The 14,534-nt window shown below is 41.7% G+C and overlaps 1 protein-coding gene across 6 annotated transcripts in view; it reads left to right on the top strand.

The window, feature by feature from the left end:
- The window catches only part of AMOT (angiomotin), a 66,088-nt gene extending 52,419 nt beyond the window's left edge, over window positions 1–13,669 (top strand). For all 6 annotated transcript variants that reach the window (XM_009439539.3, XM_063804513.1, XM_063804512.1 and 3 more), the window contains 4 exons: window positions 5,753–5,875; window positions 7,291–7,523; window positions 8,812–9,549; window positions 9,882–13,669. In XM_009439539.3, the coding sequence (XP_009437814.2) occupies window positions 5,753–5,875; window positions 7,291–7,523; window positions 8,812–9,549; window positions 9,882–9,979 (1,192 nt within the window). In that variant the 3' untranslated portion in view covers window positions 9,980–13,669. The remainder of the gene's footprint in view (window positions 1–5,752; window positions 5,876–7,290; window positions 7,524–8,811; window positions 9,550–9,881) is intronic.
- Window positions 13,670–14,534: the final 865 nt, after the last annotated feature.

Genomic DNA, 14,534 nt, shown 5'->3' with positions numbered 1-14,534 from the left:
TTTGTCTACTTGTTTTCCTCTTCTTTCTCTCAATCTTAAATGTAGCTATTGACCAAGGTTCTGCTCTTTGCCCCTTTCCATGGTAAAAGTTTTATATTTTCTTTTCTTTCAAAATAATTCTTTTTTTTTTTTTTGAGAAGGAGTCTCGCTCTGTTGCCCAGGCTGGAGTGCAGTGGTGCTATCTCGGCTCACTGCAACCTCCGCCTCCCGGGTTCATGCCATTCTCCTACTTCAGCCTCCCAAGCAGCTGGGACTATAGGCGTGTGCCACCACGCCTGGCTAATTTTTTGTATTTTTAGTAGAGACAGGGTTTCATTGTGTTAGCCAGGATGGTCTTGATCTCCTGACCTTGTGATCCACCTGTCTCGGCCTCCCAAAATGCTGGGATTACAGGTGTGAGCCACCACGCCCGGCCTCAAAATAATTTTCAAGTGTCTAGGATATTGGCTACAATTGGAAAGTGCTCAAGTATATTTGAGGAAGGAAGGAAAGTAGAAAAGAAAGAAGAAAAATGGAAGGAAGGAGAAAGGAAGATGTGAAAACAAGAAGGAAACAATTTCTAAATGTATAAATTATATCCCTAAATCTGGTGCCACATTTCAATGATCTGCTTGGTTTCTGTGTATTCTACCAGGATCTCAAACTTAATATATTCCAAACCTAATAGCTCATTTGGTAAATGACAGATTTCACAATTAGGACATCTTGCTTGGATGGTATCAATGATAGTTGGGTAAGACAATTTTTTTCAATTATGATATTGGTTACATATTAAAAAATCACCTGTTGTAAGCGTACGGTTTGATGAATGTTGGTAATTGTATACAATAGTGTAACCACCACCACAATTAACACAGAGGACCTGTTCTAAAGTGTTCTTGTGCCCTTGAATTTGATCGCTTCCTCCCATGCCTGACCCCAGGCAATGACTAATCTGTTATTTTGTCATAAAATTATAATTTTCTTTTCCAGAATGTCATATAAAAGGAATCATATTGCATTTACTCTTCTTGTTTGACATATTGCACTCAACACAATGATTTTGAAACCCATTCAAGTTGATGCTGAGTAGTGTTCCATGGTGTGGATGTATCACAGTTTATGTATGCATATTTGGATATATGCATATTGGGGTCATTTCCAGTTTTTGGCCATTGTGAATAATAAAATATAGATTATAATATAAGAACAGGCAAGTGTCTTTTCTCAGGTGATAAGTCGTATTAGGTGGTCTATTTATACCCCTTCCAACACTTTGATATTATGATACACCTCTTGTCAAAGGGAAAGCTGTTGATGTTAACGATTTCAGACAAGATCAGAGTGTGAAAACCTAGGTTTTTAGCCTTAAAGAGTCCAGGAGGAGGCATTTTGATGCATATGGAAAGTGCTGGCATTGCCCTTTATCCTGAGATGCATCTTAAACATCAGATACAGCAACTCTGTGAGATTGGTCAGCTGTATGTTTAGGTGAATTTTCCTTGATGAGAGGTTAAGAGGGCCAAGAGATAAAGAGAAAGCGAGAGAAAATTGAAGATATTTTGGCATATCTAAAATGAGTATTTGATACTTAAAATATTTGTTTTGTTCAAAGTGATAACAGGAAATTTATTTCTTTCATTTTATTTAGATAATTTGCCCAAGATCACACACAGCTACTAAATGGCAGAAGAACTAGGATTTAAATCTGTATTTTTGTCTCCTTAGCTGCTATAATTCTGCTGCTTCTTAGAAATGGTGTAGCTCAAAGATGGTAAAATAGGAATTATTAGCTGTTCAGTAAGATACTAATTGAGGCTAATTATTTAGTTACCTGGAAATATTATAAATAATCACAATAATATGGCCTGAATTAAGGCTCCATATTATTTTGTCCCTAGGGAGTCCTCTCTAGATGCTTAATATAGATGAGGGGAAATTACTACTGAGTAGGATTCCTTGTTCATTCGCAGAAGAACCAATTTGGCAATGCAGATTTTTAGTTTCAGCTCATAAACAATGAATTTATTTCTGAAGAGCAGCAAAAGGATGACAAGATAACCCACCCAATCAACTATGTAATTTTTATCAGCTTGCATTTACTGAATTAGGTTGCTACCTTTCTCAGAATGTGTAATGTTTCATGTTTATTTTGAGCAAAAGTAAATTCTGGAAAGGAGGAAGTAAAGAAAAGGGAAGCAGAAGGTAGAAGCTGTTCACACACATAATGCATGTCTACCTATTCCCTCTTTGTAGGCATTTCTCAATTTCCTTCCTCTGCTTTCTTCTCATCCTACCTTCTGTCTTAGTTATATTGTTCTCTGCTCTAGCTTCTCAGTAATAATAGCAATGATAATAACCGTAATAGTAACTCTGATATCTCTAAAATTAAAGTTAGAACTTTGAACAACTTGTTAGATACTGGCATATGGCAATTCTTAAGTCACTTTCACTCCAGTGTACCTAAAATCAAAACCCATTGCAGTGCTTTCCAAAAGAGCCTTTCCTCAGTTTCCTTTTACAGCAAACAGTATTTCATCTCTCCTAGGCATTTGAGTTCGAAATAACAAAGTTGTTATTCATTCTTCCATCTCCCTAACTCCCACATTGATATTGTCTCCAAATTCTATCAGTTCTACTTCCTATAGCCTGTTTCCATTTCCGTTGCCACTTCGCTGGTGCATAGTTTCATGATCTGTTGCTGGGATTATTACAATCACCTTGCTGACTGGTCTGCCTGATTCCAGTGTTTCACTTCTCTTATCTTTCTGTCACATTTCTACGAGAGATAAGGCCGTCTTCCTAAGGCATGGCTTAGATCATTTTATTCCCTTGGAAAGCTCTAATAATTTTCAGCACCTATTGGAATAAAGTCCAAACTCACTGCTGTACTAGTTAATTATTGACTTTTTTCTCTTCCCTTGTAAGTTTCCTACAGTTAAGGACTAGTCTTATCCATGCCTTTCCCCTCTCCAGCCTCCCAGGAACTTCAAACACAGTGCTCCACTTACGTAGAGTTCACATATTAAACAAACAAAACGATGATGCTGATAGGAAAAGATAGGCTTGAAGTTTGAAAGGCCACTAGGTGTTTTAGGAGGTTATTTGTGACATGCTAGAAAGCAGTTTGAGCAATGTGATGGGATAACTTTGTCAAAAAAAAGAAGGAGAAAGAAGATGACAAACTGTTTACTTAAGAATTTGAGAAGGAGGTTGTCAACATCAGGAATATGCAGTTTGGGGTTTGCAGGTTTTATTTTCAGATCGTAGCCCAGCATCTCTCTCTCCTGATGTTCTTAAAGAACGTCTTGGAGTATTGGAAGGTAGCAGGTCAAGTTGCTCGTTCAAATACTGTGCTTGCTTGCTTTTGCCTAAGCCATTGGCCTAGTAGCCCTAGTCTTCTAGAAGGAAGATTGATGCTGAGGGCTGCCCTGGCAGCCCTGTCGGAATTCACTAAGTGCCCCACATTTTCAGGCTCCATTCCTGAGGAGTTAACAGTGTCCATATCAATTAGCTGGCAGGGCTCTGAGTCCCCAAAATGGTCTTTTATGCAATGAAAGTGGCAGCAGGCCAGCACTAGTTCCCCCAGTGACAAACCGTATGCTCAGTTCCCCAGTGTCGGTAGACACCATGCACTTTTCAACAGTCCCGGCTCTAAAGCCCCAACCTTCACATTGGAATTCTGCAGTACAGGAATTGCTTCCAGGATTTTACCAAGAGCTGGAATTCTTTCAAGTCAGAATCTCTTGTAATCTCTGTATGTTAGTCTCCTTCCATCTTTCCACCTATGTGATTCATTCTCTCTCGCTCTCGCTCTCCTCCACCTCTCTCTTTCCCTCCTTCTCTTTTTCTTTGAGAGACAGGGGTCTTGCTGTGTCACCCAAGATGGAATGCAGTGACACAGTCGTAACTGACTGCAGCCTTGAACTCTTGGCCTTAAGCAATCCTTTTGCCTCAGCCTCCTGAGTTATGTGGTTCTCTCTTAATAATAGCTTTGTTGAGTGTTTTGACCATGCCTGACACTGTTTTTACATGCATAATTTTATCCTCTATGAGATGAAGTTACAAATATTGTTCCCACTTGGCATATGAAGCGGCATGCTTAGAGCAGGTAATTTGACTTTCAGAGGTCATAAAGCTTGTTAGGGGCAGAGTGTACTTGGAGAAGCTGGGACCTGCTGAGTTGTCTGTATTCAGAGCCTGTGCTCTCAAGCACTATGCAAATGCTGCTTCTTCTTGGGTACCCAGTAGGACTACAAGCCAGTGAATTGCACTAGAGAAAGTATAGAATGCTGAGATGGTAAAATATTTTGAGTTTGGCAAATGATGAAAGCCATTGTATTCTTTCCCCTTCTTGTTTTCCAATTATTTCATCATTCCATAAATGGTTTCAACCTTGCATATAAGGTACACGTATATTTTGGGGAACAGTAATTTTATAGAGGCTCACCAAAATCCCCAACCTTAATAGCAACTTTCTGCCTCTTTTTCTTGCCGCTTCATCCCCATCTGCACTAGACATAATCTTGAAGCTAAGAGAACATAGTTAGCTCCCAACAGAAAACATGCCTGGAGTTCTCCTGCAGATCCCCATTCTCTTAGGAAGTATAATGAAGCAGTGCCAGTTCATTGTTTTCTCGGTCTATTGTCTGATTTCCTTGAAGACCAATATAATTGCATCAGTATTCTCCCTAATCCTAATAACCTCCCTCACCCGCCCACCACACACACACACACACACACACGCGCGTTTTTCCTTATTAATTGGTCTTTGAGTTAATGGCCTGAGACACTTTCAAATGGAACATGATGGTCCTTTATGCAGTTAGAACTCTGGCAAGAGAACAGTCACTTTGTTGGGGTAGACCCATTGATTTGGTGCTAGAATGTTTCAGATGTAGATTAGATAGGAATCGAGTGGGACTGACTCAAAGGCACTATTTATTAGCTCACGTGCCCTACCTAATCTTAGCTGATGTGTCTGTTGTTTGCTTCTAGTACTCAGGTGTATTTACCAATGTTCATCTGTAGCCATAAGTTACCTAGTATACCCTGACTTTCTTGAAAGTCTGACCTTTCCCCCTCTATGACTTCTAGGAGAATAAAATGGAAATATATACATATTCCTTTTTTTTTTTTTTGAGACAGAGTCTCCCTCTGTTGCCTAGGCTGGAGTGTAGTGGCTCGATCTCACCTCACAACAACCTTCACCTCCCGGGTTCAAGTGATTCTCCTGCCTCAACCTCCCAGATAGCGGGGATTACAGGTGTGCACCACCATGCCTGGCTAATTTTTGTATTTTTAGTAGAGACAGGGTTTCTCCATGTTGGCCAGGCTGGTCTCAAACTCCTGACCTCAGATGATCCACCTGCCTCAGCCTTCCAAAGCATTAGGATTACAGGCATGAGCCACCATGCCTGGCCCAATATATACATATTCCTGTTGCTTGGCCATGATCTAAAAACTTGAAGGGGCTATCTGCCAGAAGGTTTTGGGATGATATCTGTTCAGTTCTGAAGGCAAGTCTGTGCATATCTCTTCCCTCACTGACTTTTGCAGCCACGTCTATACTAATAACGTTGCCTTCTACCCTGAACGCTGAACTGTCCTATTTTGGAGGCTCTTACGGGTTAGTTCCCCAGAAACCATCTGTTCCAAATGTGCTTGATTTCAGCTTAGGACTTTCCAGAAAAGCTTTCCTTGACTTAGAAGAAAGATAACATTCATTGATCTTGCTATGCTCCCATCTCATCACTTCCATTTTCCTCCCCAGGGACACAACAGTCATCAGTCACTCTCCTAACACCAGCTATGACACAGCTCTAGAAGCTCGCATCCAGAAAGAGGAGGAAGAAATCTTGATGGCCAATAAGCGTTGCCTTGACATGGAGGGCAGGTAAAATGTTGTTCTGGACCCTGAGGAATCTGAGACATTGATATAGAGACCACAAAGGATCTTTATTCACAGCTAGGAAATCTGATCATGCAGCCTCCCCGCTCCACCATCACCCCTGCCAGCCTGTCACTTAAAGGTGTGAGATGCAATGACATTTACCTTGATAATCTCCACTAAACATGGAATTCCAGGTAGGGTTTCTGTCCCTTTGGCCTTCCTAATTGCTTTTCCTCTTCCCTCTGCCTGAGCTGAATTGTTGGCATTTGCACTCTGGGGTATTCTTTCTAGCACTGCACCACAACCCTGTGATACAGCAGATTGCTTAATAAAAGAGTAAAAGAACATCCACTCGGCCGGGCACAATGGCTCACACCTGTAATCCCAGCACTTTGGAAGGCCAAGGCGGGCGGATCACCTGAGGTCAGGAGTTCAAGACCAGCCTGGCCAATATGGTGAAACCCTGTCTCTACTAAAAATACAAAAATTAGCCAGGTGTGGTGGCGGGCACCTGTAGTCCCAGCTACTCAGGAGGCCAAGGCAGGAGAATCGCTTGAGCTTGGGAGGCAGAGGTTGCAATGAGTCAAGATCATGCCATTGCACTCCAGCCTGAGCGACAGAGCTAGAGTCCGTCTCAACAACAACAACAAAAAGAACATCTACTCAAAGTGGAGGTAGGATACCTGATTCCTTTTATAAACACATGATCATTTACTTACTACCTGCAGGTTGTCGCTCATTCATAGAAGATCTCATCTTCTCACTGAGTAAATTGTTTCCATTGACTGAGATTCTTCACTACAGCACCTAGTACATCAGTTCATTCTCTCATATTCAGCCTTTTTTTTCACTGGTACTTTATTGTGACTTACTAAGATTTAAGCAACAGCTCCTGGATGCTCTGCTGTATCCATTTGGGTGTGCAGAAAAAAGAAAAAACATGTTTTAAAAACTGTAGCACACCATCCCTTGTTTTCCAACTCAGAACTAACTAGATCAACCTTTAGTCGAAAAGATAATGGGAGCTCCATGTAGTCATGTAGTCAATTAGACCAAAATGTGGAGGTAGCAAGAAGGTTTTTTTTTTTTTTTTGAGATGGAGTCAGTCTTGCTCTGTCACCCAGGCTGGAGTGCAGTGGCACTATCTTGGCTCACTGCAACCTCCGCCTCCCAAGTTAAAGTGATTCTCCTTCCTCGGCCTCCCGAGTAGCTGGGACTATAGGCGCCTGCCACCACACCCAGCTAATTTTTGTGTTTTTAGTAGAGACAGGGTTTCACCATGTTAGCCAGGCTGGTCTCGAACTCCTGACTTTGCAATCCGCCCACCTCGGCCTCCCAAAATGCTGGGATTACAGGCATAAGCCACCGCGCCCAGCCCACAACAAGGTCTTTATATGTTCTTTGCCTTTGGCTCCTAGGATTAAGACCCTCCATGCCCAGATTATTGAGAAGGATGCCATGATCAAAGTACTCCAGCAGCGTTCCCGGAAGGAGCCGAGCAAGACAGAGCAGCTGTCGTGCATGCGGCCAGCGAAGTCTCTGATGTCCATTTCCAATGCTGGATCAGGCTTGCTCTCCCACTCATCCACCCTGACTGGCTCCCCCATCATGGAAGAAAAGCGAGACGACAAGAGCTGGAAGGGGAGCCTAGGTAATGACAGTAAATAAGGAAGATTATAGTCACGTGTTCAAAGAGAGCCCTGAGATAAGCACCCATGCTTAAGGAAAAGGGATGATGGTCCAGGTTCTAGAGAGGAAGGTGTACCAGGGTTTGGGGGTTTTTTTTTTCCTCCTGAGACCCTAGTTCCACATTCTGGAGCTCCTCCACACTTTGAAGTCTCCCGGTGAGAATATCGATTGAGGCCAAGGCTTAGAGGACAAGAATCTTGAGTTTCATTTGGGTGTCAAGGAAGATAACTCTAATTTCCTCTAAACTATTCTCAGATTTGGCCTTTGCCATGTGGCACCTTTATCTTTCTCCAAAGCCCATGTGGCCTTTGTGTCGTTCCAAATGTCAAAATTCCGGCATTTCTGTGTTCCTTCCTCCTCTATAATAGGAGAACCCAGAGTTTTAGTTACACTAAATCGTTTGGGTAGCAGGTTTTGTTCCCACAGTGTTGTGAGATGAGAACAGAATGTACTTTTTCATTCCGTTCCTGTCCATTCCCTCCCCTCTAATCAAAACCCCAGACATATTGTGGATACCACGAGGCACATTTTTAGAGCCTGAGGAAGGAAGCTTATATATTTTTTTATTTTAACCCTTTTTGTTGCTTTTAATTCCTTTCTTGGTCCTCTGATACTTGTAATATCTTTTGGTTAGAATAAGCATTTTGGGGACTATGGTCATGGTGAGAACCTCAGATCACACAATTATTACCACACTCAATCTGTGTCAACAGACTTCTTCCCCAGATCCTTTCTTGCTCCCTGGTAACGTGTGGTAATGGTTTATAAGTGGAGCCGAGTAGGAGCATTCTGACAACTTGGTGGAACCCAATCACCATCGGAAAAATAAATCAAAACAGATACCCAGGTCACTTACAGGCTTAATATGTTGTGCCAGGTGATGGATGAGGACCAGAAGGGATCTTCGAAGTCTGTAAGAAACTTTTAGCCATGGTTGGAGGAGCCTCACACACTGATTTCTGGGTTCCCTGGAGGCAAAAATAAATAATTTAGACTATTTTAAATTATTTAATATTTAATGTTTAAAATAATAATATTTTAAATATTTAAATAAATATTTAAATAAATATTTAAATAAATATTTAAATAAATATTTAAATAAATATTTAAATAAATATTTAAATAATATTTACTGATTTAAAAATAAATAAATAAATTTCTTCTGAAATTTGAATGGGAGAACAGGTAATTAGATGTCTGGATTTGAATCCCCTATTGTTTGCTAACGTCTGTTCCTCTTTCATTTGTAGGCATTCTCCTGGGTGGAGACTACCGTGCTGAATATGTCCCTTCCACACCCTCGCCTGTGCCCCCCTCGACTCCCCTGCTCTCGGCTCACTCCAAGACAGGCAGCCGAGACTGCAGTACCCAAACTGAACGTGGGACGGAATCGAACAAAACTGCAGCTGTTGCTCCCATCTCTGTTCCTGCTCCAGTTGCTGCTGCCGCCACTGCTGCCGCCATCACTGCCACTGCTGCCACCATCACCACCACCATGGTAGCTGCTGCTCCAGTTGCTGCTGCTGCTGCTGCTGCTCCAGCTGCTGCTGCTGCTGCTGCTGCTCCAGCTGCTGCTGCTGCTGCTGCTGCTGCTGCTGCTGCTGCTGCCCCGTCTCCAGCCACTGCCGCTGCTACTGCTGCTGCTGTTTCTCCAGCTGCTGCTGGTCAGATTCCAGCTGCTGCCTCTGTTGCCTCAGCTGCTGCCGTTGCTCCTGCTGCTGCTGCTGCTGCTGCTGTTCAGGTTGCTCCAGCTGCTCCGGCTCCAGTTCCAGCTCCGGCTCTGGTTCCGGTTCCAGCTCCAGCAGCGGCTCAGGCTTCTGCTCCTGCTCAGACTCAGGCACCAACTTCAGCTCCGGCTGTGGCTCCAACTCCAGCTCCAACTCCAACTCCAGCTGTGGCTCAGGCTGAGGTTCCTGCAAGTCCAGCTACCGGTCCTGGACCACATCGTTTGTCTATACCAAGTTTGACCTGCAATCCAGACAAAACAGGTAATTATTCCCTTTAGCAGGTAGGTTTTGGTTTAGTTCTGCTCTCAAATACAGATTTATTTCTTGTTGTCTGATGTCTGGGCAGAGTTATCATTTGGACTGAGTTTTTCACGTTCTAAAGGAGAGAGAAGAGAGTCTGTAAATGACTTCTCATCCACCAAGATGGGAACAGGCATGAGTAGAGGCCATTATCTTAGCAGAAGTAAATGAGGGAGGTGGCAGGCAAGTCTCACTTTGCCATTGGCTTCATGAGGGCTCTGATGGTGTCTGGTTCTAGAAATATGGGTTTTTTCTTCATCCCTAAGTGTTTTCTAACCCTTATTTCCATTTAGATGGGCCTGTGTTCCACTCCAATACTCTGGAAAGAAAAACTCCCATTCAGATCCTGGGACAAGAGCCTGATGCAGAGATGGTGGAATATCTCATCTAAACGGCCAAATCAAGAGCTGCAGATTATCAGCAAAAATGCTTTTAATCATTTTCCCCCTTTTATTGGTTCTTGTTTTGAGGGTGAGGACAAGGGTTGTGGGGAGGGGATGTTTTTTAACAGGACTTTTTATTGGAACAATGTACTACTTGAGTAATACCATGTGAACACCAGTCTATTTTGGTATGCTTAGGGAGTACCTCTAAAGACAGATTAATCAGAATGTGCTCTAAAGCTTATTGTTTGAATTTATATGAATACTGGGACTGTTAACAGGTGGCTATACATCGATGTTTTCAATGTGCTTAAATTTGTTTAAATTTTCCATATTCTAGATCATTTTTTATTGAAGAGCACAGTATGTGTGGAAGACAGTGTATAACACGTAGTTTGGAAGTGGGAAGCTAGAGAGAATTGAGTGTGTGCTGTTTTGTATAGTTACTATCCTGTGCAGCAGCTGGAGAAAGCGCTCACCTCAGGCTTACAAAAGGGAATAGTTTCAGGAGCTATGTAAGCTGGAAAAAAGGTAGGGAGTTTTGGGGTGCAGAAGGGTACTGGAGCTAATTTTTTCTTCCAGTTTCCCAGCTACCCTGCCCCAGGGAATTGTGTTTGTCTTCATTTCAGTGGTGCTTTGGAAATGGATTCTTTTGGTTCCCTCCTGGAGGTTCATACATTCATATATATGCTCTGGAATAATTTATGCATTTGGATAATTAATATATTGCTTTCAGATGCTGGGAGAGTACATTAACTGAGTGATGCGCAACTTCCTCTCTCTTAGGGAATTAGACCATCAGAGGCTTTGATGGAGAGTTGCATGGGGTGCTATATGCAGACTTCCATGGTTTGTGTGTAGCCATGAACACAGCTTGCTTGCATTTAGTAAGACCAATCAGCTTAGTGTTTATTTCTTCTACAGCACAGATTCACTGGCTGGGTCTCCAGTCTCAAATTGCCAATCATTTGCAAAGTGAGGAAGGATCTTTGTTGACAGGTTGAATGCTTTGAATTTCTGGTGACTACTTTGAAATAACTTGTTTTGTTTGTCAAATTCTAAGCATATGTCTTAAAAGGCGTTTTTGACTATCACCTCCAAGGGAATAGCATGAGAAACCCAAAGTACTATGCTGCAGTCGGGGGAGAGGTGGATTGCAGCAGTATCCTCAACTACCTCTTCTCACTGTCAGTGACACCATCTTGGAATACCTTTGGGAAGCAGCAGGAAATGTGCATGTGGGTAGAGATCAAAGGAGGCAATGGCTCCAAGCCTTGCCATAGGGCTGCCTCCAAGGACACAGAAGGATGCCAGTTGCCACAGGTCCCTGCCCTGTGTCACCTGTCTGCCCTTCATTAAGGTGAGAAATCTGCAGATAGCATCATTAAGATCAGTTTTAAGGGGTATAGGGAGGGTGAGGGAAGTGGGGGGTGTTAGGTAAGGGTTGGGGGTAGAGGTTTTGGGATGTCTTAGTTAGAAACCAGATTAATAGAAGAGTAGGCCTGATATATTACATCATGAGCCATAGTGGTGGGAAAGAACTTTAGCAATATAGCCCTACCCCCTCATTTTAGTGATGAGGAATCTGAGAACTGGAGAGGTTCAGTGACTTTTTGAAAGTCATACAACACAGCTAACCATTATGCCAATCACCATGCTTATTTTGGGAAACTCTTTATCTTTTTTAAATTCCATTTTATGAAAAGGCATCTTCATGGTCCAGGAAATATGTATCTTGTAAAATGTACCTGGTTGGAGTAGCTTGTCCAGTCTTGACAAACTACTGAATTTCTGTCTTGCCTCTCCTTCAGTGCCTTTTAAAAGGTTTTCCCTTTTCTGATCTGCATTTCAACATAGAGTCACATAAATGTCCCCCTGAGAAACCAATCCCACTTCTTTCTAGGAGATTGGGTATCTTAGATAATCTTTTGGGGTTCCTCTGTGAGTATAGGAATGGTATCTTTCCTAATTATCTTCCAAAGGAATTATTTTGTGTGTGTGCGTGTGTGTGTGTAGAGACATAAAGGAGGGTGATGTGATTTTCAGCTAGTCCTTTCACATTTTCAATAATGAGGTAATCATGTTACATACACATTAGTCCTCAGTTATAAAGTGAATCTCAGATAGAAATTAAAAGTGCAGTTGTGTTAAGACTCTTTCATACTACCCTTTAGTCATAAGGAGAAAAAAACACTCAAATAGTAGAAGCAGCAAGTAGCAAACTTCAGGAGAGCTACTTTCTATCCAAATAATTTAAAAAACACTTTTCACCTACTCCTTTCATGGTTATAACACATTGGCAGACTTTTTGCTGGCTCTGGGAGCCATGATTTTAATCACATTCTGCAAGGTGACAAATGTCATACATTCCACATTGTGTGGTAGCCATCTCTTTAGACTCATGTGTTTTGGGGAAAGGAAGAAGTTCTTGGCTGAGTACTATTTTGAACTTTCCAGAACCCTCTCACACCAGAGACAGTTCCTCTCTGTTCGGTTTCCAATCCCCGATAATTTGCTAAAATAACATTGTACATCCAAGAGAGGGAAGAAGAGTATGTCAGTATATTATGCAGAAGATAGATACAGCCTTTTCAGAAGATCTTCACTAGTTTTTGTACCAAAAATTCAAGTTTATGGGAGAAATCTCAATTAGCCACCTTTTCACAGTTGTGTGGATATAACATTTGGGGGATCTTTCTGGACTCCTACCTATCTGTGCATTTTACCGGCACCTCAGGAAAGGAGGGTGACCAGGTTGTCTTAGCTTGTACTGCTTGGTGATCTCTGAGGACCTTCTAATTCAGTTGTACCCCAGTGTTCCATGTATAGAAAAACTTCATTAGAACAAACTTTACTTGATATGAAACTCCTATTAACAGTCTTTTTTTGAAATAAAAAGTAGCTTGAGCTTTCTTTTAAAATCATGTATCTTGATTGTTGATTTAATGAAGGATTTCCTTTTAATGCTGCTTTTGAGCTTCAAGGTAATAGGACAGCAGGAACCTAAAATATCTGCCATCAACTGCCATAGGAAAGATACCCAGAGACCCATCATGTTCTCTTTTTGTTGTTACACTGTTGGGTGGGTATAACAATTGGAAAATGAACAAACTGATTGATTGTGCAAACTACTTTTTATGACAAGCCTAAACCCTCATAATGCGGCAGCTTAAAGTGTATACATATGCACTAACTTTGATCAATTATATTCTCATATCTGTTAGCTACACAGTCTCCTATTATCTCAATTGCTTATGCGCATATGGAATATGTTACTTAAAACGTGTGCATTCTTACTGAAAATGTTTTCAAAGGAAGGTATCAGCTGTGGGCTAATTGCCACCAATTTCAGCCTGCCACGATTCTTGGAAATATGTCTTCCAAGTGCCATCCATCATCAGTAGGACAAGTGTCGGGAGTTTGTTTATTTTTTTCCAGTAGCAACGATGGGTTACATGGAGCCATGAAACCTCCTTCTGGCCTCCCTTGTGATTAATGGCATGTGTTTGTAAAATGGATAGCTGGGGTTGGCAGATGGCTAGAGAAGAATCGCCTTTGGTTTAAAATGTATGTGGTCCCCTAATGATTGTGACCCCATTCTGTAATCAACTGAGCTAGTTCCAATAAAGTTAAGCAGGTTTAAATCCACTTTGTGCCTATCTTTTCACTGACAATAAAGTTAGCTATTTTAAAATGCAGTACCGTGTGGAAAATGCTTTGGTGTTTACCCGACAGAGGCTTTATTTGTGCTGTATCAGTGATTACTTTCAATTCAGTATGCAGTGAAATTGCCTTTCAAGGGCAGCGTGCAGCAGAATTTGCATTTGCTTGAAGTATGGAATGTGATTATAGATTATAAAGTATTAAGACAACACCACAGGCCACATGCTCTAATCGGTCTCTTTATATACTCAGGCAGCATATATTAAAAGCTTTGCATCTTTTTATCTTCTGGTTTCTAGGGATAAAATGATGGCCACCCAAAGCAGAGAATTTATCCTTTGGTTAGCATTTTGGAAGGCCCCTTGATATTCCTTTTGTACCCTTGTTCTGATGCCAATTCATCAGTTTTGGTTGAGGGAGCTTGTTATTAAAAACAAATCAAAACCACAAACGAGTTGGCTCTTCACTGAAAATGTTAAGGCTGCCTTTACACTGCCCTTTCTGTGCCTCCTGTTTACCAATGAGTTCCAAACCTGACTGGTGAGGCAAGGATCCCCAAGGACTTTGAAATGACACATTTTCACAGTGAAATAGACTTGATGGGTGTTGCGAAAGGGATAGGGCAGGGGTCTAGAATTCATTCAACTGTAAATTTGATTTTTCTTAAAGTTGGACTTGATTCCCTCCATATTTATGATAGGTGCTTTGAAAACCGTATGGATGAAAGGCCTCCCTCTTTTTCAGGACAAAGAAGATAAGGTATTAAGTTAACCAGACCTTCTTACAAAGCTTTGCAAAGCATTCTTTTCAGAAATGTATTGCGCCCATTTCTTAAGGAGCAGTCACTTGTTGAAAGAAAAAGCAAATGTTCCTTCAAAAATGTGTTAGATTGGCCGGGCA

Source organism: Pan troglodytes, chromosome X (assembly GCF_028858775.2).
Source record: "Pan troglodytes isolate AG18354 chromosome X, NHGRI_mPanTro3-v2.0_pri, whole genome shotgun sequence".
NCBI classification, from domain to species: domain Eukaryota; kingdom Metazoa; phylum Chordata; class Mammalia; order Primates; family Hominidae; genus Pan; species Pan troglodytes.
This window is presented reverse-complemented; position numbering and strand designations above follow the sequence as displayed.